This window comes from Myotis yumanensis, unplaced genomic scaffold, assembly GCF_028538775.1.
Source record: "Myotis yumanensis isolate MYYU_CA2020_CCGP unplaced genomic scaffold, mMyoYum1.0.hap1 SCAF_3, whole genome shotgun sequence".
Taxonomy (NCBI): Eukaryota; Metazoa; Chordata; class Mammalia; order Chiroptera; family Vespertilionidae; genus Myotis; species Myotis yumanensis.
Window position 1 is genome coordinate 21,006,729 of NW_027223754.1, and position 27,662 is coordinate 21,034,390.

Below are 27,662 nucleotides of genomic sequence, written 5' to 3' on the forward strand. Positions count from 1 at the left end.
GAAGTAGACAGGGTGATGCTCCAAATGGGCCAGGGCTGATGTTTGTCAGTGTCATTCGAACACACACACTCACAGGTGCGAAGGTGAGTGGATGAATGTGTGTTACTTTCACATCATTGTAGTACACTTATTCATTCATGTGTTTGCTTTCCCTAATCATCTTAACTCTTGGAGACTTCGTTGTATATGGGTTTAGAATACATATTCAGATGAATTGAAATGGAGTCTCACTCATTCAGTCAGTATTTACTAATAAGTGATTACTACATACCCTTACCAGTACTAGAGGCAAGGCAATCAACAAAGCAGATGAAAAGGGGTGTCCTCGTGCATAGATTCCCATGAAGAAAATTAAATTAAAGGAGAATATTTTAGAATTCACTGAAAATTTAAAAATACAGTTCTTCTTGCTTCCTTCTTTAATAGACATTGTAGGAGTGAAACTTGTATAATAAAAGCCAAACACAATATATTTCCTCTCTCGCTTCTGACTCAGTTTGGTCTAGTTAAGAGTATCTCAGGGGTTAATAGGAAAGAGAAATTTTTTGGACATTGATTTTTACTGCTTATAAAAGTAATGCATGTTCATCCCAGAAGTTTTGGAAACTACAGAAAGAAATGAAGAAGATGATTGATATACCCATAATCATCCAGTTGCAGATCTTTGAAATGTTGAGTGATTTCTCTGTAGGGCTTTTCCTATAACATATATAGTAATCCCACACCAGTTGTTATTTTAAAATCTTTAAATCATCAATCTTGATGTGTATGTGTGCAGTTCGGTTGAGTCTCCTTATACCAAACAATGTGACAACTATTATTTTTCTCCCTCCCATAGACCATGTGAGCATGATTATAAGTGAGATCTATTTATATTCCACCCTCACAGTATATATGAATAGAAGACCAAGTCTAATAAAAGAGTGCCCTTATGTGGTGTGATAACTTATGGAAAGAGAGGTAGATAGGCAAGCATTTTTTAGAGACTTGCAAGAAAGGAACAAGAGAGCCTAAAGATTTTTTCTTTTTTAAAAATAAGCCAGTAAAAGTCTGATCGAAACAATAAATGAGGTCTGGTGTGTATTATGTAGGCCTGTGAGTTACTGTCTCTGCTTACTTATAATTTTCTCTGAGAATCTTTTCCTGGAATCACTCACTAGATTTAGTAAGGTAAGTCCCACTGCGATGCATTTTTAGAGAACTTTCTCCCCTTCTATCTCCTCACTCATCTATATACCTCATAATCACTTGTTTAATGTCTATCCTCCCTGCTGAGACATAGGCTGTGGGAAGGCTAGAATGGTCTATGTCAAGTTCAGTAATGCACCCCCACTGCCTGGCAGCTGAGTGAATGTAGGAGGCTGTGGCACATTTACTGAAAACTAATGGTAAATTAAGAGAATGGCTACCGGCAGAAACCAGTTTTTAATGAAGATGTACCTATTGTGGGGGGGAGGAGGGGGAGTACATACATTCTGTAAAGATATAATTGCTGCATTTGAAGGAAGACAGTTCTTACTAAAAATATATTAAAGATAGAGCTCATTCACTACAAACTATTTTATATTAAAACATTTACTTGCAAACTTTTAAATATTCTTTTTTTAGTTAAATTTTTAATTTTGAGATAATTGCAGACACGTTCAGTTGCAAGAAGTAATAAAAAGAACCTGTGTACCCTTAGCCAGTTCCCCAAATGGTAATAAATTGTAAAACTATAGTAATATAACAACTGGGATATTGACATGGACAGAGTCAAGATAGAGAACATTTATATCATTTTAAATAATCTTTCATGTTGCCCATTATGGGCATATCTACTTCCCTCCAGCTTTTCCCCCTTCTTTAATCTCCCAGTAATCATTTGCTCTTCATATCTACATTGTCATCATTTAAATAATCCTATATAATAAAAGCCTAATATGCTAAGTGTCCAGTTGTCCGGTTGTCCATTTAACTAATCAAAGTGTAATATGCTAATGATATGCTAAGACTACTCAACTGCTCGCTATGATGTGCACTGAACATCAGGGGGCAGACAGTCGACTGGTCGACCAGTCGCTATGATGTGCACTCACCACTAGGGGGCAGAGGGTCCAACTGGTAGGCTAGTGTGCTGCTGGGGTCCAGCTGGTCCCTCCCTGGCTGGCCAACCTCCCGCATCCTTACCCAGCCCTGATTGTGCACTGGTGGGGTCCCTCAGCCTGGCCTGAGCCCTCTCGCAATCTGGGACCCCTCAGGGGATGTCAGAGAGCTGGTTTCAGCCCAATCCCACTGGCCAGGTTGAGGGACCCCACTGGTGCACGAATTCGTGCACTGGGCCTCTAGTGATATATAAAAATTAAATCATATGGTATGTAAGTTTGGGGGATTAGCTTTTTGCACTCAGCATTATTTTTTGTCCATTCATCTTGGTCATTGTTGTAATAATAGTTCATATCATTTGTAATGTCTGCATGGTATTCCATTATATGAAAGCACCAAAATCTATTAACTATTCCTATGTTATTAAATACTTAGATTGTTAGCAATTGTTCAGCATCATAAATGAAGATTTGAGCAAAATCACTATACTACATTTTTTATGTAGCTATCTAATCATTGTCTTAAAATTGTTTTCAAAAGTAAATCCTATATAATAAAAGGCTAATATACAAATTGTCCCCTCAACTGGGAGTTCAACCAGGAGTTTGACCAGGGGACCAACTGCCCCTGCCAACTGCCTGCGACCCCTTCCCCTGGCCAGCGCGGCCCCCAGTCACCCCCCCACCCCAGCCAGCCAGACCCCATCCGTGCATGAATTTATGCACTGGGTCTCTAGTTATTAAATAATATAAATGAATTTTAAATAGTAGATTTATTGAGATATAATCCATAATACCGTTATTAAATTCACCTATTTCAAGTGTACAATTTAACAGTTTTTAGGGTATTCTCAGAGTTGTGCAACCATTGCCAGTGTCAAATTTGGAACACTTGCATCACACCAAAAAAAAAGTGAAACTGTTTTGAATGCCTCTTACCCCACACCCACCTACAGCCCTGGGCAATCACCAATCCACTTTCTGGCTCTATGGATTCACCTGTTATAGACATTTTATTTAAATGGAATCATAAAGCCCTAGTCAGTTTGGCTCAGTGGATAGAGCATTGGCCTGTGGAATCAAGGGTCCTGGGTTCGATTCCAGTCAAGGGCACATGCCCGGGTTGCGGGCTTGATCCCTAGTGGGGGGGGCGTGCAGGAGGCAGCCAATCAATGATTCTCTCTCATCATTGATGTTTCTATCACTCTCCCTTCCTCTCTGAAATCAAAAAAAATATATTAAAAAAATAAATGGAATTATACAGTATGTGGTCTCTTGAGTCTAGATGCTACAAAGCCTGTTTGGATAAGTAGAGGGACATATTAATGGTTTTCTAGTTGATGTATAAAAGATAATGTTTCTTTAATAAATAGTGATAGTAGTCCTTCTAAATATCTTCCTTAGCCATTTGTGTTTCTTCTTTTGTTTTCGTGCCCCTTTGCCATTTTATTTTAGGGTATTTATTCTTCTCACTGTCCTTTACAAGTGTCCTTTCTATATTAAAGTTATTAAGCCTCTGCCTATAATTTTGCTTATAATTTTTTAGATAAACCCGATTTTTAATTTTGACAAAATATTATCTATCAATCATTACTTTTCTTAAGTATTTGTTCTTCCTTCAGTTTTAGGTTTAGAAAGGTCTTCCCCATCCTAAGATCCAACACATATTTTAATGCTGCTGTGGTTTTGTCCTGTTATGCTTCCAGTGCTCTTGAAAGGATTTTACATGTATTGGCATTTCATTTTCACACACACAAAAAAAACTATAAAAGGAATTATTATTCTCATTTTTTAGATGAGGAAACTGAGGCAAAGAGAGATAAAGATACTTATCCAGGTGGTAGTAAGGACCTGAATAGACAGAATTCAATTATATACTCCGGCTCCAGCCCCCACCCTCTTCCATGGTTTGCAGTCCTGCCTAGTGAATTTCTGGGACACATGACCTATTTAAATGTTCATTGTTCACTAGAGGCCCGATGCACAATATTCCTGCAAGGGGCTCGACCCTCACAGCTGCAGTGGCTGCCGCAGCCCTCGCAACTCCGGCTTCATCCGGAAGGTCATTCGGCCGTCCGGTCTAATTAGCATATTATGCTTTTATTATTATAGGTTAGTTATTATGCATGCTTATGATATGTTATGCATTTCTCTTTCCAGAGGTTTTGGATAATTACATGAACTTTTTTTATATTACAAAAGGTATTTAAATTTATAATTAAGTGGTTTTAATTGCCCACTGCCAGATTTTATAAAAACCCAACTTCCAATTACTTAATTCATTGTTTTGCATGTCTATTCATTATTTATTTTATTTAAAAAGGTAATGTTTTCAGGAAGGGTATGAGCTGATTAAAATCACTTGGCTCAATCATGTCTGAAATTGTTGTCAGTTTGCTCATGAATAATAGCTTGTTTGGGAATAAAAAATTAGTACCTATGTTTTTCTCCTAAAAAACAAAAACAGATTTGATTAATTATACTCTGGTATACACCAGAGTTCTAGGGAAAAATTCTAGTCATAGCCTGGTTATTTTTTCATTGTCAGTTACTTTTTAAAAAAACATATTGAGATATATTTGACAAATAACATTATATAACTTTAAAGTATGCACTATGATGATTTGGTATATGTTTATATTGTGAAATGATTACCAAAATGAGGTTAGTTAACCTAACCATTACATCATGTACTTACTTTTTTTTTTTTGTAGTGAGAACATTTAAAATGTACTCTCTTGGCCCTGGCCTGGTGGCTCTGTTGGTTGGAACATCATTCCATACACCAAAAAAGGTTGTGGGTTCCATTCCTAGTCAGGGCACATACACAGGTTATAGGTTTGATCCCTGGTCAGCCTTGTAGGGGAGGCAACCTATCAATGTCTCTCTCACATTGGTCTCTCTCTCTCTCTCTCTCTCTCTTTCTACCTCTCTTCTCTCTCCCTTGATCCCTCCCTCCCCTTTCCTCTCTCTAAAATAAATAAAAACTTATCCTGGTATGAGGAGTAAAAAAAAAAAAAATTAAATTAAATTGACTCTCTTAGTAACTTTCAAGCATTTAATACAGTATTATTAAGTATAGTCACCACGCTATATGTTAGGTCCCCAAAACTCATTTATCTTATAACTGGACCAACATCTCCCATTTCCCTCACCTCCCAGCCGCTGGCAGCCACCAATTTACTCCTTGTTTCTAGTAATTCGGCTTTTTCAGCTTCCACACATACATGAGATCATACAATATTTGCCTCTCTCTGACTTATTTCACCTAGCATATGCCCTTAAGGTTCATTTATGTGTGGCAAATAGTACTAAGTAATATCTGTGTGTGTGTGTGTGTGTGTGATATTTTCATCCATCTATGGACACTTAGGTTGTTTCCATGTTTGTAAAGAATGCCTCAACATAGAGGTGCAGGTATCTCTTTAAGGTAGCGATTTTATTTCCTTCAGGTACATACTCAGAAAAGGGGTTGCTGGATCATATGGTTGTTTGATTTTAAACTTTTAAGAAACTTTCATGCTGTTTTTCAAAGTGACTGCACCAACTTTTATTTCCACCAAAAGTGCATAAGAGTTCTTTGTCCTCTACATCCTCACCAGCACTTATCTCTGGTCTTTTGGGTAATAGACATTCTAACAAGAGTGAAGTGATATCTAACCGTGGATTTGATTTGCATTTCTCTGAAGATTACTGATGTTGAGCACCTTTCCATGTACCTATTGGTCATTTGTATTTTGATAAAATGTCTATTCAGGTCCTTTACCCTTTTCTTCTCGTCCTGCCCCCCAACCCCCACCCCCAGATTGTTTGTATTTTGCCTATTGAGTTGAATGTGTTCCTTATATATTTTGGATATTAACCTTTTATCAGACATTTGGTTTGCAAATACTTTCTTCCATTTTGTAGGTCGCCTTTTCACTTTGTTGGTAATTTCTCTTGCTGCACAGAAACTTTTTAATTTGATATAGTCATGCTTCTTTATTTGTGCTTTTGTTCCTTATGCATTTGGTATAAAAACCAATGTTAAAGAGCTTTTCCCCTATGTTTTCTTCTATGCTCTTTGCGGTTTTAGTTCTTACAGTTAAGCCTTTAATTCATTTTGAGTTAATTTTTATGAATGGTGTAAGCTAGGGGCCCAATTTAATTGTTTTGCATATGACTATCCAGCTTTTCCAGCATTATTGAAGAGACAACCCTTTCCTTATTTAATATACTTGGTCCCCTTGTCAAATATTACTTGATTGTATATTTGATGGTTAATTTCTGGACTCTTAATCCTGTTTCATTGGTCTATATTGTTTCTGTGCCAGAACCATACTCTTTTGATTACTAAGCCTTTGTAGTAAAGTTTGAAATCAGGAAGTGTGAAGCTTTCAGCTTTGTTTTTTCTCAAGGTTGCTTTTGCTCCTCAGGGTCTTTTGGGGATTTCATGTGTGAATTTTAGGATTTTTTAAAATTTCTGTAAAAAAATGAAATTTTTATAGAGATTGCATTGAATCTATACATGGCTTTGGGTAGCATGGAAATTTTAACAATGTTATTTCTTCCTATTCATAAAAGTTTTAGTTATTTCAGCTTATTTACTACAAATAAACTTGTAAAATAATTATTTAAAATTTCCTTAATTATGTCAAAATTCAAATTTTTAACTATGACATATCTAGAATCTTTTTTCTTTTTAAAATGATTTTGCCATGTATCCAATCCTCTTTTGAAAACACAAGTCTTTTTTTTAGCTTAAGGAATAATTATTATGATTGTATTGATTATCATTTCTTTCAGCTTATTGTCTTCTAAAATTCCTATTATATTCAATTGCATTTCTCTATTGCAGCATTATCTCTTGTTATTTATTTCATCTTTTTTTCATCATTAACATTGTACTATTTTTCTCTTAGCTTACTTATTCAACATGTATTTGTTAAGGACCTGCTCTGTACCTGATGTTCAATAGGCACTGGAGATTTAAGGGGGAGCATTTCAGACATAAATCCACCTTCATAGAACCAGATCTAGTGAGGAAAACAAATGGGGTAAGCAATTATAAGATCTGTACTAGAGGGAATTTCCTAAACTGGAATTTCTTGGTTCCAAGGCCATTGCCTCCCATCTCTCTAACCATTGGTTCATAATTTGTGATGCTTGGGCTGGGACTCCCTAGCCAGATCCACCAATAGGAGCACCAGAGGAGACTGGCCAGAGGAAGAGGAAGGCAAGGATACTTCTTCCTGCTCATTGTTTTGTCCCTGTCAGCATCATTCTAGCAGAATTTCTTCATCTTGGAAGTGGCAGTTGATTCTTATTTCCAGCTTTTATTTTTTTTTCATGTGCTTCCAGAACCAGCTTAATGATGCCCCTTAGAGATGCCAGCACTAGTCTGGTGAGCAGTCCTTCTTTGGAGGTCTGGGTCATGACTCCTTAAGTCCTGAGGCACCAGAACTCACTGTCCTCTCCTTGGACATTTGATATCTCTCTAAGCTTCAAAATGCTATAACCCCAACCTCACCCTTTGTTCCTGCATTCCCCCCTTTGAGGGCGGGACCTGCTTCCTGTAGTTCCCCTTTTACTTTTTTATTTCCCCAATTATTTACATTAATATTTTCTCTTAAAACAACTGTTGTGCTATGTTTTACACCTGGGTCTGTGTCATTAATTCGGATTTCTGCAATATTCAGCATGCTGTTTATTGCCTCTATGATAGATATATTACTAATTCAGCAGTTTTGATTGTATATTTCTTCCTACATAGTGTCAATTTCCTTGATGTCAGATGTTATCCTATTTATAACTCCCTATTCTAGATTCTCAGTTGCTATTTCCCTTTAACTTTAAAGAACTTAAATTACAAGTTATCTAAAATGTCTCTTGTTCTGTATCTTAAGAGGAAGCCATAATTTCAGTTCTATGAATTGTGTCCTCCATTTTTTAAAAATATATTTTTATTGAGTTCAGAGAGGAAGGAAGAGGGAGAGAGAGATAGAAACATCAATGATGAGAGAGAATCATTGCTCAGCTGCCTCCTGCACATCCCCCACTGGGGATCCAGCCCTAAACCCAGGCATGTGCCTTAACTGGGAATTGAACCCTGACCTCCTGGTTCATAGGTCAGTGCTCAACCACTGAGACATGATGGCCGGGCTGTCTCCTTCATTTGTATTATAATCCTTTTTATGCAGCTTGGGATGTTTTCTGTGCTATTGCATAGGTTCCCATCTGAATCTTTCAAGCCTTGAAAGTACCAGTAACATAGGTGATAGAAGTCTTTAGTTTGCCAATTCGGTTGGATAACCTTTGGTGGGAATCAGAGGGAGGGTTGGAAGCATTTACCTCTGAGTCTAAGAGTTTATTTCCATAATTTGTATTATATTCAGTATCTAGCTGAAATTTGACAGGTATATTTGCCCTCTTTGGGAGTCCAGAATGTCGGTGTCCCTGCCACCAGTGTTAGGTGCAGGCCAGGCCTTCATGATACTTGGGGTTTTTACTTGGTGAGATATCTGGTTCCTGAATGGCTGCCTGTTAGGAGCTGGACCAAATATATGACACCTCGGTTGTTCTCTAACCCCCTACTCCATTTAATCTTTGAATCTCCACATTGAGAGGTGTTGATATGCTTCTTGTTGGAACTCTTCCAGTTATTTCAAAAGTCAATTGGGAAGAGCAAGAGGTTGGGTAGATCCTTTCTTTAGATGATCTTGGTTGTATAGGATTGATCTCCTAGAGAGGTCTCAAAGTTTCTTGTTTATAGATAATACCCTTTCCTATATCCCAGAGTCAATCCAGGGTTTTCCTTTTTATATTCATATTTACTAGTCATTATCTGTTTATTGAACGATTGGTTTTCTGTGCTTCATCTGGTTGATTACAGATTACCTGGCTTTGTCAACCTGCAATCTTTATTTAGCACCCCTGAGCAAGACTTCCTTTAAGAAATCATGCAATCAAAGAAAAGAAAAAAGTGACAAACACAGCATACAAAATTCGTCATAAAAACACAACCCTTTCCATTAGCAAACTGATGTCTTGTGTTAGTCACTCTCTCTAATTTTGACTAATTTCTATATATTTCTGATAAATCAATGAGTAGTGTGGAAAAGGGATTTTTGACTCCAAGATCTCTTGTTGGGAGAGCAAAGGAGAGTTTGTGGTAAGATTGTGGAGGAAACGTGAGATTTTTTTTTAGATCTGGAGTTTACGCACAATCCCTTCATTCACAGTTTTGTCATCAGTTATGTGATCTTCATCACACTTAAAACCAGAAAATCTGAATCATAAAGGCTGTGACAATATACAGATCTTCAACAGAAGGAAGCTGGCCTTACCAGTTGGGGACAACAGAGAAATAAGAAGATGGATCCTGCCATCTGCCTGCAATACAAGCCTTTTTGAGGATCTTTTACATCCTATACACTCATGCAGATCTCGGCATATACAGCACCACTGACAGAAGACATCGGTTGCCTCTGGGAGGGAAAACATTAAGAGTAAAATTCAAAAGCAAGTGAATACACGGATTGCTGTGCTTGTTATTCATCGCGTGTTTTTGACTTGCTAAAAGCAAGTTTAATGTATTTATAAAATTTATAAAGATGTAACTGATTCTGGAGCTCCGCTCTTTACAGGGAACATATTTCATGTTATTGTAAGCACTGAAGAAAATTAAATCAATAAATCCACAGCCTGTAATTTGAGATACTCAATTGAAGAAAAAAATACATTGTCAGGGAGGGAGGGGGGACCATTTACATGGAGGAGGACTTGTAAAACTGTCTGTGGGCTCCTCTGCCGGGCTTTCAAGTGGCTGCAAGAATCCAGCTGGTGCTGTAAAACCGTTCAAGTGTTGTTATGACACCTCGATGGAAGCAAAGGTCAAGTCCCCCTGTTGTTCGTGAAGCATCTGCTCAAGTGGAAAGCCATGCAAATGAAGCTCTTTCTGAACTGCCCGTGCGTCCTTTTCCCTGAGAAAGCTTTGCGGGTGCGCAGTCAGACCGCATGTCCGGAAGCTTGGTGAACTTCTCACTGGCAGCGATGCTCTGTGACCGCTGGCCAGCCAATTAACCTCTCCACGCGTCTCCCTTCCGCGTGTAAAGGTTAGCAGTGCCGCTTGTTTGCCGAGTGCCTGGAACCTCCGTGAAGGGCACTACACAGATACCCAGCACTTGTGTTTGCATAGAGGGCACTGCATTTTTAATTATGTGTTTGGTTGGCTGGATTATAGATTTTATTGTGGTTCAATGTGGCCCCTTCTCCCTGGTTACAAATAAAAGACTAATAGGTAATCACACTCTATTATCATCTTCTAGAGCCCCCTAGAGGGTTAAGGAAATGCCAGAGGTCATAGATTAATAATGTATTCTTTGGTTAATAAAAAAAATATCACACACATCTCAGCTGCATAATAGCTGTGGATGGCAATTTATTGGGCCAAGTGTTTCATCTGTTGCTAAGCAGATAATGCTGGCAAAGACTCATGAAATGAGTTTTGTTTTTCCGGCTCCCCAGTAAATCTTTTATCCTCTCATCAATATCGAGCATTAAGCACAGTTTTGTTAAGGTTTATTTTAAATGTGCTTGTGCATATTTGGGGAAATGATTCTCGCATTCTGGAACTCCTGAAACAATGGGTTTTGTGTGTGTGTGTGTATCTAGGTCGTGACAGTAAGCTCACGATTTTACTGTATTTGGAGCAAATGTGAGTACTTCCGGCCCTGGAGCTAAGTGTCCTATATCTCCCACTTCTTTGCAGATTTACGGAAGAACTTCGAACAAGACCCGCAGGGAAGGGAGGTTCCCATCGAAGGCATGATTGTGCTGCACTGCCGGCCTCCGGAGGGAGTCCCCGCTGCCGAGGTGAGAGGCACCGGGGACAGGCCTGTTCCCAAGAGGGAGGGCAGAGTCCCGAGTGCTCATCGTGTGGAGTGAAAGCCTGTGTCTGGCATCCTTGCCCTCTGGACCCAAATGATAAAGCTGGTGAAGAAATAGTGAGGGCATTAAGTTGGAAGAGGAAATTGCCTCTCGTCTACTTTCTTGTGGACACTAAGCTCTTGCTAGGCAGCCTGGGTAGGATTTGGTCCATGTTCTTGCTTTGGTGGCCGCCGATCCTGTAGGTGGCACCCTCTGTGTCCTCCGCCAGTCACCTGGGGCACGCTGATGTGCACATGGTTTATGGACCGATCTGAGCTCTAACCAGCAAGGCCATGTGAGTGAGTGTCCAGGGAAGGAGTGTCCACCTTCCGAGGTGTTTGCATGTGCTCATTCTTCCCTGGCTCATGGAACATCCGCACTGTGCTCACATGATGGAAAAGGGGCTGAAGCCACACATCTGCGATCTGTTATTCTTTCTTCTCAGTGAGGCATCTAGAGTCCCTGTGGATTTTATTTTTTGCATGTTTTCTAGCCTTTCTGCCATATTCTTTGGATATAATTGTCAGCAATAGGACACTATGATAACAGGAAGGCTTCCTGAACCTTCCAGTCACTGTTACAGGTGTTCTGAGAGGCTAGTAATACAGTTCCTAAGGCAGTATTGGCGGAGGCTTGGCGAGTCAGAAATACCAGGAATGCTTAGTAGACCTGCAAGTCTATAAACACGGGCCTAAGTGAGCATTGCGCAGTGGGGCTTTTCTCTGGGAAGTGGGGACTGTCCTTCGAGCTCTGGTTTATTCACTGAGAAGAAGAGGTATTCTAAAAAGTCAAATAAACAAAAGAAAACAAAAGGAGCCTCTGCTTCACGTTTTAGCTAAAGTTGCTGTGGGGTTTCATAGTTGGGCAGACAAAGGAGCAGAAAAAATAAAGGGGAGCGAAAAGACACACACACTGGCCTATGTAGACAGAAAGTGTGCTGGGCGGACACTGTTCAGGGTTCTAATGGTTCAGCGGAATGAAGCAAACGGACTTGAACATTAAAGCGAATATTCCATGCATGATTTGAAATGATTAGAAAGGAAAATGCTTATTATTTTTTTTAAATTTTTATTTAATGTGAAAGAGAAAGATATTTGATTGTTTTTTTTTCTTTGCCACCGCCTTGTTCCTGAGCAGGTGCCAGGCAGCAGGGCGTTCGGTGCACAGGTGAACGTGTCAGCCTCATTTAAGGGACACCCTAAGCCAGTGGTTCTCAACCTTGGCTGCACATTAGAATCACCTGGGAATCTTTTTAAAATCCTGATTTCTGGGCCTCATCCTCTGGAAATTCTGTGGTTTTTTTTGTTATGGGGTGAGGCCACAGCATTAGTAACAAAGAAACAGAATTTCCGGAGGATAAGGCCCAGAAATCAGGATTTTAAAAAGATTCCCAAGTGATTCTAATGTGCAGCCAAGATTGAGAACCACTGCCCTAAGTTCTCCTGGGAGTCTAATTTGGGCATCAGCAGTTCACTACAGTCACTACCCATCTCTCAAAATCCCCGTTCCCAAACGCTCATGCATAAAAATGTCTCGCCTATGTCACACTGGCTGCACGAACAGCCAGGCTTCCTTCCAAGCCTCAGCCAGGTCACCGCTGTCAACTTTGGCAGAGAGATGGGGAGGAAGGTCACGTTTTTATTAGCTACCTGCCTGTGGGAACCTAACGTTCTCACATGTCTACGGATCAATTTTTACAGCTGGAAGACAACTTTGATATTTACCTGGCACAGCCTTTGAATTTTAAAGGCAAGAAAACTGATGCTCAGATCAATGACCTACCAAAGGTCTTGCAGCCATTTAAGGGCTAACTGTGTTTAAAATCTTAAAACAGCTCCTCGAAGCATTCAGGATAAAAGTCTCTGTTCTCCTGGTGCCTTATGAGGTCTAATGTAATCTGGCTTGCTGCTCTTTCTGACCTCATCTTCTGCTACTCTTCATCTGACCTCCTTATAGCCACACTGGCCTCCTCACTCCTCCTCAGGTGTGCCCGTCATGCTTGAACCCCAGGGCCTTTGCACATGATGACCTCTCTACTAGAACATTCTTCTCCAGCTAATAAATTGCTTCATCCCTCCCTTTAGGCTTGCTCAAATATCACCTGCTCAGTGAGGCCTGCTCTGGACACTTGATTGACAGTGTCACTAACCCACCCCCTGCATATACTTTCAAGCTCCCTTCGCTGCTGTATAATTTCTCCTTAGCTCTTGTCATAAACATACTACTGTATTTACTCTGCTTATCATCTGTCTACTCCACTAGAATATAAGGTTCATGAGGGACATTTTCCTTTATTTTTCTATTGCTTTATCTCCAGAAAATAAGAGACTGCTTTTAGATCCAGGGGCTCAGTAAATATTTGTTGGCTGTGAACGAAAACTAGTTTTCTATATTGATGAATATGTGAGGTTATACGAGGGCCTACCTCAGACAAAACTGTGAAATCCATTATACTGGTATTGTTTTTCTCCCATTCTGGTGCTAGCAAGTGAGTAAAACATCCTCCACCTGCTCTTTGAAGACATAACTAATAAAATAAATGTTAAAAGAGAGAGAACAAAGGAGAGCAATATAAAGGATGTGCAATCTGGTAAGATAATTGAGAGAAGAGAAATTATACCTTGGTGTGTAAATGCATCCATGAGTGTGCATGCATGTATACACACACCCCTACCTACACCTCTACTCTCTCTCGCTCCCCCTCGCTCTCTCTCTGAAGCAGCTTTCCAGAGGCTGCAGGGGATTAGGAATTCTGGGACTTCAGGGCTCTTCAGGGCTGTGGATGGAAGAGGGGGTTCCTGGGGGACATGGGCTGACCTCTGGGAAGCAGCATTCCTATCTGTTTAGCCACTTGGGACAGGTTTTACCGGGTTGAAGCTTGGAAACAGCTCTTTGCACGTCCCTCCACACTTCTTGCCTCTGTTCTTGAAGGCAAATGAGTTCTGCCTGTTCACTCAACTCATTTTCCATCTTCATTAGCTTCTGAGGGTGCTTTTCAGCTGTCACCACAGGAGTAGAACAGGATGTGAAAACTTCCAGTGGCCACACAAACCAGTGTCAGTAGCAACATATTTGGGAGAGATGTTGAACAAGGGAGAGAGGACACAGTATAACTTCTTTTCTGGTGCCTACCCTCCTGTCAAATTTCCAAACGGTAGGGATTCACTTTCTCTATTAGTTACCTAGGGCTACTGTGACAAATTACTACAAACTAGATAGCCTAACACAATAAAAAAAATGTATTCTCTCACAGTTACGGAAGCCAGAAGTCAGAAATCAGGATGGAGGCAGGATTGGTTCTTCCTGTGGGCTCTGGGAGACAATTTTTCCATGCCTCTCTCTTAGCTTCAGGGGTTTTCGGCAGTACGTGGTGTCCCTCGGCATAGACACATCACTCCAATCTATACCTCTGTCTTCACATGGTACTTTCCTCTCTGTGTGTCTGAATTTCTCTCTTCTTTTTTAAAAAATATATTTTTTATTCATTTCAGAGAGAAAGGGAGAGGGAGAGAGAGATAGAAACATCAATGATGAGAGAGAATCATTGATCGGCTGTCTCCTGCATGCCCCTCACCGGGGATCCAACCTGCAACCCGACATGTGACCTGACCGGATATCGAACCATGACCTCCTGGCTCATAGTTGACGCTCAACCCCTGAGCCATTCCGGCTGGGCTGAATTTCTCTCTTCTTATAAGGACACAAGGGCCAACCCTGATTCAGTGTGGCCTCATGTACAGACCTTATTTCCAGATCAGGTCACATGCACAGGTTCCGTGTGGACGTGAAATTGCAGGGGGCACTATTCACCTCAGCGCACTTCCCATTCTCCCTTTGACATCACATCACTCTTTCATGTTAATCATGGATGAGTTTTAGGAATAAATTTCCAGCCAGGCTGGCTAACATTAAAGAGGGCTATTCTGATTCTGAGGAGCAACTGGGGCTAGAGCAGCGGTTCCCAACCTGTGGGTCGCGACCTCTTTGGGGGTCGAATGACCCTTTCACAGGGGTTGCGTAAGACCATCGGAAAACACACATATAATTACATATTGTTTTTGTGATTAATCACTATGCTTTAATTATGTTCAATTTGTAACAATGAAAATACATCCTGCATATCAGATATTTACATTACGATTCATAATAGTAGCAAAATGACAGTTATGAAGTAGCAATGAAAATAATTTTATGGTTGGGGGTCACCACAACATGAGGAACTGTATTAAAGGGTCACGGCATTAGGAAGGTTGAGAACCACTGGGCTAGAGGGTGGTTTAAAACACAAATTCTGAGCTGGGAGCAGGGAAAAAAGCTCGGTTTTCTATATTTTATATTGTAGATGGATATGCAGGGTGTTTCAACCACACATGGAATGGGCTATTATGGGGCCCTAGCAAGCATTTATAGCGTCGTCTTAATGCAGGCAAGCATTCCCACTCCCAACACTTGAGTTATTTGGAATTTCACTTATTTATGAGTTGATACTACCTATATCTGTGCACCAGTATTTCCAGCTCCTTGTCTCAGCAGTAGCGCATGCTGTAGTGATTACCACCATCTGTGTTGTTGTGGAAGGGAAGGCAGAATGAGAGCAGAGAGCTGAGGAAGAGAAGGATGGAGAGCAGAGAGCTGAGAAAGAGGATGGAGAGCAGAGAGCTGAGAAAGAGAAGGATGGAGAAGGGAAGTGTAAACGTGCATATAACCTTGCACAGCCGGGGTCTCCCGGGGTGGAGATGGCTGCCAATGCCTGTCAGGTGGTCTGCAGCTCTTGAAAAGTATATCTTTGTGCATCCTGTCTTCACAGTCATATGAGGAACCCGCAGTTAATGACTCTTGGGAATGATAGTAATTGGGAACTGTGCTTAGAAATGGATCGGTTCTGTAACTGTCACTGTGAAATAGTATCATGCATCTTCCCTGAGCAGAACATGCTCCACCCTCCCCACTGCCCACCTCCTGGGGGGCCTGAGGGGCCATCACTGGAAAGGGTTGTGGCTGGCAGGGCAGTTGGATTTGAAACTGGCACATTGAAAGGCACGTTGGGGGCAAGTCCAAGTCACAAGACATACGCAATGGTCTTCTTACTGTAAGATAGAACTTTTTGGCAACTAACACATCTATGTGACCAGAGAAGGCGGTTTATATAAGAATATAAAGAGCTACCATTTATGGAATGCCCCCAGGTGCCAGGTACTATGTTAAGTGGTTTCTTTATGTAATTTAATTTGCAAAAGACTGCTATGAGATTCTAGAAAACTATGGATGTTTTCACGCCCACTTTACAGGACTTGTCCAAGCTCTCAGATCACTAGGAAGCCAATCTAACCTTAAAGTTCCAATCATCCCTTTCTCTAGTTTCTATTGTGTGTTTTTTAATGAGACTGTGGGTTTAATTCCTTTCCTGAGCCTTTTTGAAGCTTGGGAGCCATAGGCCAGTGGTAGCGTATATTTTTGCTACCTGGCAGTCCACCCTTGGGATTAAAGGTTTTTGGATGAAAATCTCTTCTCACTAGTATGCTAATCCTAAATCTGCTGTAAATTCTGTTTCTTTACTGGAAATAGATAATCTCATGATAAAACTCAGACTAGAGCACTGAGAGTAGAGGCTTTTGGAGTTGAGGGGGGCAGGAGCTAGGGCTTGCTGTTATCCTAGGAGAAAGAGGTATAGGATGTCTACAGTTATAGACATGCAGGCCTGGAGGAGCAGAAAAGGGGACATATAGAAGGGAAGGTGAGAGGACTGAGGGTAATATGTCCCTCATTACAAATTTCCTACATTCGGTCATGGCCCGGACCTACCTCATTGTCATGAAGGGCTCCAGATATCTATAATAATAAAAGTGTAATATGCTAATTGGACCGAATAGCCGGACGACCTTCATTCACGAAGCCACATTGGCAGGGGCCAAGGCAGAGGTGGTTAGGGGCGATCAGGCAGGAGGCAGAGTGGTTAGGGGTGATCAGGCAGGCAGGCAGGTGAGTGGTTAGGAGCCAGCAGCCCCGGATTGCAAAAGGGTGCAGGCCAGACTGAGGGGACCCCCCCCCCCCCCGCCCCGTGCATGAATTTCGTGCACTGGGCCTCTAGTATTCTGACAAATGTATAGTAATGTGACACAATGGGGGGAAAGTATGAAAGTTGGAGTCAAACAGCCCCAGGATTAAACCCTGACTAGTATTTAGAAATGCTAGCAAATTACTAGCCACTCAGGACCTCAGATTCCTCATCCTAAAATAGCAACAATAATTTTCTTGTAGGATTGCTGTGAGTCAAAGAGAAAACAACCTCAAGAATATGCAAAACATTTAACACAATTTGTAATACTAAATAAATAGTAGAGATTACTGTGATTTGTGTTCTTTTTCTTTTCTAAAGTTTCACGAACCTTTGATTCTCAAAAAAAAAAAAAAAAGATGCAGGGCTCTCTTATGGTTGGGGAACCAGATTAAAACTGAAACTCTTGCAATATCTTATATGTCTTCAGCCCCATGAAGAATAGGATGCTGCTAAGACCATCCCTCCTTACCCTGGGCAGCCCATGAGCTCTGCCTCTCCAGCCAGTGCCCTCTGTTCTTGTCCTTCAATTTCATCAAAGGACAAAGACACTCACCAAAAGCTTCCTACTTCCCTCTCTTATAATCTATCACATGGGAGGAAATAAGTGGTTATTGACAGAAGTTTTTGACTATCAATGTTTATTCACCTTACTTGTTCCGTTAAAGAGTCTTATGAATGGTAGTATTGTTAGTAAAAAACACTTTCGAAAAATGGTGCATGAACTTGAAGAGACTCATTTAGATACTGGTTTGGATGACATAATAGGTCACACACTTTCTCCAAAATACCTGGATTGTGAATGGATAATAATCCAAGCCTTTCTAAATTCTGTGAGCTCATCCTATAGCTAGATGTACTGGAATGTATTTGCCACTACAGGTACTTTTTAACCTTGACCTTGGGGCAGTTCTAACTAAAGATAGCAACTTCAGTATTTGACACTTGTTGTTTAGCTAAAACCAATTTGCTCCTTTCAAAACAATTCATTATCCCACACTGCACTATTTTATACTCCCCAATTAAATGGAAAATCCATCTTTCATAAAAGTTAGAAATTATGTCCAATGAAAATCCGACATTTTAATGGTTTTCCACAGATTAAAATTGTAGAGTTCTCAATAAACCCTGATTTACTGATGTTGGCTGTAAAATGGTTATTGCTGTTAATAAAGCCTGTAAATCTTAACAGGTTATATTTGCCTTGGACAATAAAACTTGCCATAAAGGCTTAGTGTCTAAGGCTAATTCTGCTCACATCAAGGTAAACAGCTCCTCAAAACACTTCTGTGTCTGCGAACTAAGGCCCCAGAGCTAAGAAACTGACAGTCTAGCCTTGAGCCACCACACGCCAGACACTTTTCTTGTTTTTATCTCATCAAGAAGTCAAGACTGAGCTGGAATTAGGAAACTCAGGAAGGTCATGGACTTGAAGCAATGCAGTGTGGGTAAGGAGAAGGTTCTTTCTGCTGGCCACCACCTGAGTTTTGTCATTGCCAGATCACTAGGTCGGAATGCTTGTATAACGGGGGTTGGGGGAGGGTCTAGAAGTGGAATGAAAGGACGTATTTTCTATTTTATAAAGTGTGCCAGAGCCATATGAGTGTTAGAAGCCAATTTATTGGGGAAGAGGATGCAGAGTTTAGGGGAAGGAGGTAATTTCCCTTCTAGATGTCCTTGTGAAAATCCAAGGGTGTGGCTTTTTTTAAGAGGCTCTATTAATCTTGGTAGACTTGGTGGACATTGTCGTTGTCATGATTCCTGAGGTGGGGGTAATTTCTTTTTAAATCTTACCTCCCTAAGGTAAAAGCCAAAAAGTGCTTTTCTCGACATTTTCGTGGTTCAGCCATACTAGTCAGGTGTTCTCGCACAAGATGGGATGGAGAAGTGAGCAGGGGAAGGCAGTGTTTGTGCGGAAACCTCTGGAAAGGACGGTGTGGAGATGCCAGCTCTTGGTGGCAGCGGGAAGAACGTGCACCTGTCCCAAGTCTCATGGTTGTGAGCCACGTAGGGTTTCTTGAGCTGCTAGGGTGTTGCTAAGAGTCTGTTGCCTTCACTACAGTGTCGTTGGACATTGCTTCTGGCTGCTTGAAAGGCAGGCCTGGCTCTTTGGCCTTCCTGGAGGTCTGGCACACTAGTTTTTAATAAAGTCCTTTGCTGCATAAATAGGCCAGAGCAGAGTTGCTGTGTGCAATGAAGGATCCTGCCCATTATGGTGCCTGTGCCATGTCTGACTACCTCAGCGTGCCTTTGACCAGTATGTAAAAGTGGCCATTGGAACAAGCAAGTCACTATGAGCTAAAGTCCATGTGTAGGATTAATCTGTGTTTCTTTCTTTGTAAAATAAGGACGGAGACTAGAGCGCTCCTAAGGCCCTTTTCATCTCCCTAATTTATTCCTGGTATATAAACAGTACAGCCTGCACGCTATCAATGACTTGTTTTAATAATTCCGCCCAGACTGGAGCCAGACAGTTTGTAGGTCAGGTGTCCTTTGCCCTTCTTCCCTGGGAGGGTATTCTTGATGAAAGGTTCCTTTGTTTCAAATGTGTTCATTGGCATGAAACCCAGGAGAGAATCTTATGACATTGAACTGTTTAATACAAGAATTGCTAGACTATTGTGTTTAACCTCAATCAAACAGACTATGAAATGAGGATTTTATTTAAAAACTAAGACTCTTAATAATTCACTGGGGAAATGTTAAGTGAGGCGCCCAAGTTCTGAAGCAGCGGACCTCAGGTATAAATAATTAATCTAATTTGGTGTAGCCAAAGCCAAGAGAATGTCTAATAGTCCAGATAAACTTTGCCTTGAGGAGACTGACAATGAGGACCTTTGCAGAAAGCCACATTTCATTCGAATGTATAATATTGTAATAGAAACCTAATGGACTCTTCGGAAAAGAGAATATTGAATTGCTTAAATACTAGTAATTAAGTGCCAGTAAATTACTTCTCTAAAAACATTTCTGCTAAAAAATTTGCTATCGTAAGGGAGATGGGAAATGAGGTTAATATAAGTTATTTAAAAAGTGAATGTCTACAGCCCAAATACCATCGTCATTAATACTGGTCTATAAGTAAATTTTATTAATGTGCTGACTTTTATCACATCCATATCTGGGAAGCTCTAGTTCCTTACTGCAGAAGGGAAGGATAGAAAATATCTAAAGTTCCTGATTTGTATTTATTTTCCTTTTTCTTCCTGTTCTATATTCCTGGAGGGGGTGACACATGGAAGAGAGAATTACAGTGGTCCCCCTTATCCACTATTTTACTTTTCAATATTTCAGTTACCCATGGTCAACCAGGGTTTAAAAATAATAACTGGAAAATTCCAGATAAACTATTTTTACCTTTCCAATTATGTGGCAATCTGAGTACCTCACTCTATCTCATCACGTAGGCATTGTATCAGATCACATCATCACAATAAGAGAGTGAGTACAGGACAGTTAAGATATTTTGAGAGCGAGACCACATTCACATAACTTTTATCACAGTACATTGTTATAATTGTTCTATTTTATTATTAGTTATTGTTAAGCTCTTACGGTGTCTAATTTATAAATTTAACTTTATCATAGGCATGTATATATATAGGAAAAAAACATAGTGTATATACAGTTTGGGACTATTTGCAGTTTCAGGCATCCACTGGGGGTCTTAGAACGTATGCCCCACAGATAAGAGGGGACTACTGTACGCTTTTCAAAGCAAGGGTTGAGGGCTCAGATGAGATTAGTGAGATTGGTAGCTGCTGGTCTTGCCTCCCTTTTACTTTTTCTATGTACTCTGCTAAACAGCTCCACACACTCCACTCGGACTGTGTTCCTTACAGCCCTATCTCTGTGTCTTCATTTCTCCTTACTTGGAATGCCCTTGGCCTCCTCCATCTATCTGTGCTTTACCCAGCCTTGGAGGATCTGTTTAAACCCAGCCTGTCCTTGACTTCTTCCAGGGCCATCCCAGCTGACTCTCATCTCTCTGTCTTAGAAATACTGTAACTAATTTAAGGGGAGTGGACTGCTCAAATAAGGACAACATTCTCTCCATCTCTAGGCGCTTACATTGCTTTGAACTGTTTGTTGTTTTTTGTTTTCTTTTTTTCTTCCTTTTGTATTTAACTTTTCATGACTGTATGTCATATTTTCTCAAGGTGATTTCCTTCTGGACAGGAAATGCAAATTGTACCTTTCAGAATCTTGTCCCACCCCTCTTAGCAGATGATGCAAATGCACCTGGGAATATAGTAGATAGCTGGGAAGCATTTGTAACTTAGTGGATGAATATTTACAAAATTGCTGTGAATACATAGCACATAATAATAAACTCTAAATTTAAATTACCACTTTAAAAGTTACACAGACTTTCACATATATTGACTCAGTTGATCCTTAAGGCTATCATTTATGGGTAGGCAAATATAGCAACATCTGTATATAAACTATACTGCTATATACTAACATTTATTCCATATACACTCTATGCCAGGCACTGTTCACTGAACCTCCCACCAGCCCTTTTAGTGGGTACTAATAATATGTCAGTTTTCTAATTAAGGAAACTGAGGCACAGACAGATTAAATAGCTTACTCAAGGGTACAGTTATTGAGTGATTGAGTAGGTAATTAAACTCAAACAGCCTGGCTTCTGAGCCTGTTTTTCTCTCTCTCTCTCTCTCTGTCTCTCTCTCTCTGTCTCTCTCTCTCTCTCTCTCTCTGTCTCTCTCTCTCTCTCTTGTTAATCCTCACCCAAGGATACTTTTTCCATTGATTTTTAGAGAGTGGAAGGGAGGAGGAGAGACAGAGAGAACATCGATGTATCAATTGGTTGACTCCTGCACATGCCCCAGCTGGGGCTGGGGATCAAGCCTGCAATTGAGGTGTGTGTCCTTGATCAGAATCGTACCCATGACCCTTCAGTCCACAGGCCGCCACTCTAACTGCTGAGCCAAACTGGCCAGGGCTGAGCCCGTTCTTTTAAACTCTGATTAAGCTTCTCTGTGTGATGGACATTGCATGCTGAGCACAAGTTGAGGGAGATAGGATGCCTACCCTTAACTGGCCCACCATCTCCTTTCACACAAATTCAGTGACGAGTGTTAGAGTGTTAGGGTAAGAGAAGGCCATATGTGAATAAGGAGGTGTGTGCACACACATGCACACCTACTACTTCTCCGTTTCATTCCTCAGTCTATGATACTATGTCTGAGCCTTATTGTTCCTCAATGGCAATTAAACCCTGTCATTTTGGGACATTGGAATCTGCATCGTGTTCAAGTTCTAAAGATTGTTTGGCCGGGTTGCTTGGTATCAGTAGTGAGGACTTTGAACAGACTTTGATGGGATGCAGAGACACTTAATAGACCATTTCTTTATCCCCCTCCTTTTTTTTTTTTTCCTGGCAGGAAATTGCATTCTTTATTTTTTTTTTCCAAAACATATAGTCATACTGTGCCTAAGGTTTCTCAAATTGGGGGAGAAGATGCAAATGGATCAAGAGGGAGGGCAGTTGGGAGGGAAAATTAGAGGGCTAGTAATCAATTAATCAAGCAATCAATAGTAAAAATGTACAGAATAAAATACATAAGAAAAGGAAATGCCTGAGTTCTACATTAACATAATGAAGGCGTAGAGCTTTTCCTCTGCCCTGTGCCTTCTTACACAGTTTAGCGGCAATAAGCAGTCTTTATATCTTGAATTATGCAGGAGAAACGCAGCCTGGGAGGCCTCCCCATAAAAAGCCACAGTTCTGTAATTCAGCAGGAATGCTCATGGGCAGGAATCACGAACTCCATCCCAGTCCTGCTGAGGCAGCACCGATTTTAATGCTTCTAGGAAGCGTACGCACCATCCTGATTCACTTAGTAACTGTGGACGGCCTTTGTTTTTTAAGCAGAACTTAATAAAACGACACAAGCAGAATCACTACCATAACAGCTTCTCCTGGCAATCTTTTGCCATGTTTCCCAAATCCTAACTGCTGACGCCACAGTCTATGTGGGCAGAAATGCCACCCTCGGTCACGTCTCTTGCTTTTAGTCAACTGTGGGCACCTAGAAAGTACACCAGCACCGTGGGCGATTTTTCACAGAAGTGCTAGTAAATTAGAGCGTGTCCGTTTCTCCTCCATTGGGTAGTTTAGAGCCCCGCAGGATAAACACCTGCCTACAGGTGCTATTGAGGTACACCCAGCGATCTTATTGCAATTTAGCTTCAGTTCCAGAATCTATGGCCTCTTTCATTGTGCGGCACAGCTCTTAAGCTCCCCCACTCAATAAAAATCCTCGGGAGCCGTGATCTTCTCTTGGAGCCACCTTACATTCAGCACAGTAAGTGCATCGAGTGAAAGAGTGACTTATTGCAACTCCGAGGGCTTGGGTTGGTATAAATTGCTGTGGCTTCCACACCACAGATTGCAGGCACACCAACCCTGGCTTAGCAGCTGCACATGCACACATAACTCAGATGCACTTGGTTATATCAGTTAAGCTTCCAAGAAAAACATCCAACATTCTGAGCCGAACAGCTGATAATCCCCTGCTGTGGAGGTTTTTGATTTAAATATAACTGAATCTCTCTTGGCTCTGACTTAACTGAGTTGGAACTGTTCTTTTAATTGTTGATTCAGTATTGGCTCGCGGATCTGGCTGTCAGTCCTCCCAACAGATTCTCTCTGTAGATGTGTTTATTAATCGTGTGTGATATTCCTCATCCTGCACGGATTGCCAGCACTGGTCCACGCTAGTTACAAGTGATGGTTTAAGCCTTGATCTCCGTGTGCAGGACGTGTCAGCTGAGGGTCATGTGCTGGCTCACCAGTATCGTTTGGGCTTCACCTTCAGAAGGCAGCTCTGACATGGCCTGCAGGAAAACAGAAGAACAGATCTACATAATGTCACCAAATTTTAATAGGAGCAGTCCCTCTGGTGCATTCATTATGTGTGAGGCTAGGTAGTCACTGAATCTTCCCTTTCAACAGGGTCATCCATCTACAGTAGTCCCCCTTATTCATGTTTTTTTTTTCTGTTTGCTCTTACCCATGCCAACCCCAGTCTCAAAATATTAAATAGAAAATTCCAGAGATAAGCATCTCATAAGTTTTAAACCACATGCCGTTCTGAGTAGTGTGATGACATCTGTGCCATCAGCTAGCTCCATCCTGCCCAGGACATGAATCCTCCCTTTGGCCAGCATATCTGCCTGTAGATGCTCCTGCCGCTAGTCACTCAGTAGCCATCTTCGTGTCCCAGTGTCACAGCACTTGTCAAATCACCCTAATTTTATTTAATAACGTCCCCAAAGTGAAAAGCAGCAATGCTGTCAATCCTGATATGCCTAAGAGAAGCCATAAAGTGCTTCCTGTAAGTGAAAGGGTGTGTATGTACAGGGAAAAATATGCAGTACATATGGGTTATGTACTCTCTGTGGTTTCAGGCATCCACTGGGTCTCTAGGAGAGTACCATATCCCCTGCAGATAAGGGGGGTGGGGTTTAGTTACAATATCTGGGTATATTTAGAGGAGGAATATGTCACACAGTAATGAACATTGCAGGTTTGCATGGAAAAATGTGTCTCCTTCCTAATAGCCAGGAAACTCACATTTTCCTTTTTAATTAAAGCATTCAAATAATCAGCAATATGAACCAGTGCTGTAGAGGGGGTGATCATAATGATAGCTGAAGAAAAAGGGAAACAAAGCTAGTGGGGGGAAAACACCTCAAAGTAGATGGGAGTTGACAAATGCTGGATTGTGGTATGTTTGTTTTTGTAATTTGATTTTATTTTGTTTTATGTGTGTGAATGTGTATGTGTGCATGTGTGTATGTTACAATGAGCTTATTTATTTTGTACGACATCAAGACATAGCTTTTGTCCTTTCCACTTTTTAATTTTCTTTTTATTCATTTATTTAACTTATTGTGACAACACTGGTTAATAAGATGATATAAGTTTTAAGTGAACATTTCTATGATACATGATCTGTATATTCCACTGTGTGCCCACCACCCAAAATCAAGTTTTCTTCCATCACCATATATTTGACCCGCTTTACCCTTTAGAACTCCATGATCCCCATCCCCTCTGGTAGTGACACATACTGTTGTCTGTGTCTATGAGTTTTTATTTGTTTTACTTGTTTGTTTATATGTTGCTTTCAGTTTTCTATCCCAGATATGTTTGAAATAAAATGGTTCTTAGCTTTTTCTGACTTATTTCACTTAGCATGATATTCTCAAGTTTCATCAATGTTGTCTCAAATGTTTTCTTATGACTGAGTAGTATTTCTTTGCATGAATGTACCACATTTTCTTTATCCAATCATCTATCGAAGGACATTTCAGGCTTTTTCCATGTCTTGGCTACAGGGAATAATGCTGCAATGAACATAAAGGTGCATATAATCTTTGCAAATAAATGTTTCCATATTTTATGGGTTATGTTTATGTGTTATTTCATTCAAATCTATGAGCTGCCGAGATGATAGAATCTTCACGAAGGATCATTAGCTACCATATATTGAGGACCGCATGCCAGGCCCTGTGCTGGACACTTACCACATGTTCTCCTATTTTATTCTTTCAGCTGAGTTAGGTGCTATTATCATTTTCATTTCACAGATAAGGTAGTGGAGGCTTAGATTGAGTATCTTCCCCAAAGTCTCTCAGGCAGTAAGGGACCTAGTTCTCTTTGATTTCAAAGCCTGAATCTTGAGACCACTCCACAGGGTCTCTTGGTAGTGATCACGTGCCATGTGCTCGGTAAGCGAGGACAGAGGAATTCCAGCAGGAGTGCATCTGATTCCATGTTGGGTTCTTTCTGTTCTATCACACTGTCTACTCATGATGCAGGGCTAGTTTCGTTGAGCCTCATATCAGAGCATAACTTAAAGACAGTCATGGGCCTTGCTTGGTGTAATACGTCTTCAGTCTCTTACAACTTGAACAGATGGCTTCTTTGCCTCAAGGCATACAGCAGTAAATGAGTCATGGTCTCTATTCCTGACAAGCTCAAGCATCAAATAAATGAAATGAATATGTAAATAACTATAGAAAACAAAGTACGCTGCCTATAGTCATGATAACAACAGTAATATAGAAGGAGAGCAGTTATTTCTGTTGGCCAGAGTGGTCAACCAAGACTTTACAGATAATTCCCATGCAGGTTTTTAGAAGCTGAATACGAGATCATTGTGGTGGAAAGTTACACAGCACACTCAGGGCCCAGGATCAGCATGGTCAAAGCCCACAGGTATGAAACAGTATGGCTGGCCAGGAAGTACAGTTAGTTTCATCTTGAGAGCCTAAAGAATCAGTGGGAGAATCACCAGCATAGAGACCCTAGGTGGGGTAGGCAAGACGACATCACAGGAAGCCTTGTTTGCTATCTTGAAAAACTTAGATTTTTAAATTTTATTTATTTATTTATTTATTTTGCTCACCGGTGGTAGGGAGCTACTGAGGGGTTGGAGTCGGAGAAGTGGGATGCCAGATTTATTTGTCTCTGTTTTGTGTGTGTTTTTCCAGTGTCCATATTATTTTTTAGTTTAAGGACCCTTGCTACAGGGAAACTGGTAGGGAGTTGTAAATATGTATTTCTCTAGGCCATCATTGGAACTAACTTTTTAAGAACTGTTTATTTGTAACTAATTTTGTACTTGCAGAAAAGTCTCAAGAACTAGAGTAAGGAAGCCACGGCAGACACCTGCTTTCAGTGGTACTCTGCCTGGTGCTGGGAAGACCAGTTCTGCCTCCATCACCCCAGCAAGAGGCAGGCTTGTATGTCCAAGGCCTCTTGTTCTTTCTGTTGCAGAGGTCCTCAGAGCTGACTGGCAGAAGTGCAGACGATGTAGACATTTATGCTCCCCAGTCTTGATGTTGCTGCTGCTAAGCAACATGGCCTTGACTCACCCCATTCACTCTCCACCGCTTACCTAATGGGCACCCTTCTCTTCCCTGATGCAGAACAAAGGTAGCAGCTGAAGAGAGGGGTCAAAGTTCTTCATGTCATTAGGTGCCCCCTCACCAAGCCCTTCACCTCTGTATTCAGTACAGACTTCCCCACTATTTGACAGAGACTTTGAAGATTTCCTTTGCTTCCTTTGTACTTGCTCCACATTTTCCTTTCAAATGTGCTGAGATCTCTCTCTTCACCAGTGATTTGGAGCCCATTAGAAGCACATGTAAAGCTTTGGCTTTTCAGGCTACAGGCCAAGTTGCTTGCGTATTTCGCTAAAGCCTGGGTTCGAGGCAGACAAAAGACAGGAGTGTTGTCATTATTGTTGTCATGAGGCAGGATCTTTTCATCCAGATAATGGAGATATCCTCTCAAAGGTTCTTTGGTACCACAGTCCTAGAAAGAGCTTTTGTTTTCTCCCAGATCACCTCTGCGATTCATCATGTGAAGGGGTGCTCATCTCTTCCTACCCTCTCCCCATTGTCTCAGTTCCCCCTGCATCTGCTCTGACCCTGCACGCATTTGTTCAGTTAGGCTTATTTAATCAAGTCTCCTTCATGCTATTGTGGCTTACCTTATCTGCTACATTTAAAGTGCCAGGGCCATTATCCCTTTCATTTGCCTGCTTTGAAGTCTGAAATTTTGCTTTGAATCA

At 41.0% G+C, this 27,662-nt stretch overlaps 1 protein-coding gene across 4 annotated transcripts in view; it reads left to right on the forward strand.

Moving 5' to 3' along the window:
• UNC5D (unc-5 netrin receptor D) overlaps positions 1-27,662 on the forward strand; it is a 530,300-nt gene that overhangs the window by 326,797 nt on the left and 175,841 nt on the right. For all 4 annotated transcript variants that reach the window (XM_070408379.1, XM_070408380.1, XM_070408381.1 and 1 more), the window contains exon 4: positions 10,834-10,937. In XM_070408379.1, coding sequence (XP_070264480.1) covers positions 10,834-10,937 — 104 coding nt within the window. The remainder of the gene's footprint in view (positions 1-10,833; positions 10,938-27,662) is intronic.